The 1,658-nt window shown below is 57.8% G+C and overlaps 1 protein-coding gene across 1 annotated transcript; it reads right to left on the reverse strand.

Annotated features, from left to right (window-relative positions):
* Positions 1-456: 456 nt before the first annotated feature.
* LOC117122118 (DNA polymerase delta catalytic subunit-like) lies at positions 457-1,563 on the reverse strand. Its single transcript, XM_033267590.1, has one exon. It carries the CDS (start codon positions 1,561-1,563, stop codon positions 457-459), a length of 1,107 nt encoding a protein of 368 aa, XP_033123481.1.
* Positions 1,564-1,658: the final 95 nt, after the last annotated feature.

A 1,658-nucleotide genomic window follows, 5' to 3' on the forward strand; every position in this document is an offset into this window, starting at 1 on the left:
TAGTGATGTTAGTTTCGGTTGCGTATCCTATGCCGACCGAAGATCAATCGCCTTCGACAAACGAAATCGACGTCTCTTTCGCAACGAGCGTCGGCATCTCGCCCATCGTCGAAATGAGAGTGGTGAAGGAGTGGCGAACCCTGTTCGTGGGCGCGAACAACTCGGCGTTCGTGTTCGATCTCGATCAAACTCTAGAATCCTCGACGGCTACGAACGGACGAGTGTTGATATGCGGAACCAACGCTTAGAAACCGAAGTGCATTCATGCCGAGATGTCGAACTTGGAGAGTGGTTGCTGGAGAAGGAACGCAAAGGACGGTCTGTACAATTGTCCGTTCGCCGTCGACCAAAAAGTAACGTCCGTCTTCGCCGAGGGTAGCCTGTACGCCGGGACGGTCGCCGATTTCAACGGCAGGGATTCCGCACTGACGAGGTCGATGGGCAACGCCTTTCCTCTCATAACCAAGAGGCACGATTCGTTGTGGCTGAATCACCCGAAATTCGTCGGTTCCTGAACTTGGGAGCGTTCGTTTCCTTCTTCGACAGTCGGCGAACGCTCGATAACGAGATCGTCTTCGTCCTCTTCAGACCGTCCGCGAGTTCGACGAAGGCACCGGCGCAGGCCTCCAAAGCCGACGCTGAATCGTCGTGCGTCAGAGCGATCTCCACCAACTTCCGGTCCAGTTTGGAAACTAGCGGTTCCGCGTCGTCCCTCACATTCAGCATGCCGACCGTGCCGACTGTACGGTCATCTTGCAGGTACGCGTATCTCTTCTTCGCCGTCGTCAGCAGCAGCCGTCTGTACGTCTCCCTCCGGACGAACTTCTGCCATCCGTTTCCGCCGACGGTTGTTTCGAATTCCATCTGCAAGTCGGGTATGCCGTTCGCCCCGACCTTCACGAACAGCGAGTCCGTATCTCCGTAAACCACCCGAGCGCCATTGCGTTCGGCGCAATTCTTCAACTTGTCCAGCTGTCTCCGGCAGCTCGACGTCACGTGTTTGTAGAGTCGACCTCTTCCGGAGATGGCCAGGCATCCGATGCACGCGTTCGCCACCCGTTTGTACGCGGCCGACCGTTCCGGTCGTTCGTCCCGTCCTCGCACCAGCCTCTTGAGTACGGACGGCAGAAGACCTTCGAGTACGCTCGCGTCGACGAAGGACCCGTCTTCGAGAGCGGTCGCCTCGTCCATGTTCCGGTCGACGACGAACCTGGGATAGTAGGACTTGAAGTCGTACACGTCCACGTGATCGTGGATGCCTGGCACTGGTTCTAGAACGAGACCTCCGCCTTCGGCCGGTTCTTCCGCAGTCTCTCTTCGACGGGGAAACACGAAACCCCGTCTCGCAGCCTCCCTGCAGAGCATGGACGACAGCATCTGCTTCCTGGTACCTCCGGGAAAGGTGCCCGTCAACCTTGAAGCGTCCAAGACGGTTTCCACAAGACGCCTGCTGCGCACCTTGCATTGGTAATCCCGGAGAACAGACAGCTCCTCATCCAGCACGTCGTCGGACGTTCGTGCAGAAAGTTCGTTGCAAGATCTTCTGCTCGCGTACTCGTACATGGAGTCGCGATCGCGGCACCCGTCGGCGTACTCGGAGGTGTTGACGCATATCGGCCATCGAGATATCGGCAGGTCGCACGCCAAGCATCTGTTCG

This window comes from Anneissia japonica, unplaced genomic scaffold (genome assembly GCF_011630105.1).
Source record: "Anneissia japonica isolate Jap-2015-1 unplaced genomic scaffold, ASM1163010v1 scaffold6489_len1669_cov150, whole genome shotgun sequence".
Classification (NCBI taxonomy): domain Eukaryota; kingdom Metazoa; phylum Echinodermata; class Crinoidea; order Comatulida; family Comatulidae; genus Anneissia; species Anneissia japonica.

Bases quoted from the DNA above. Each gene is read 5' to 3' on its own strand.
- LOC117122118 (XM_033267590.1), bottom strand. From the start codon at position 1,563: ATGTACGAGTACGCGAGCAGAAGATCTTGCAACGAACTTTCTGCACGA.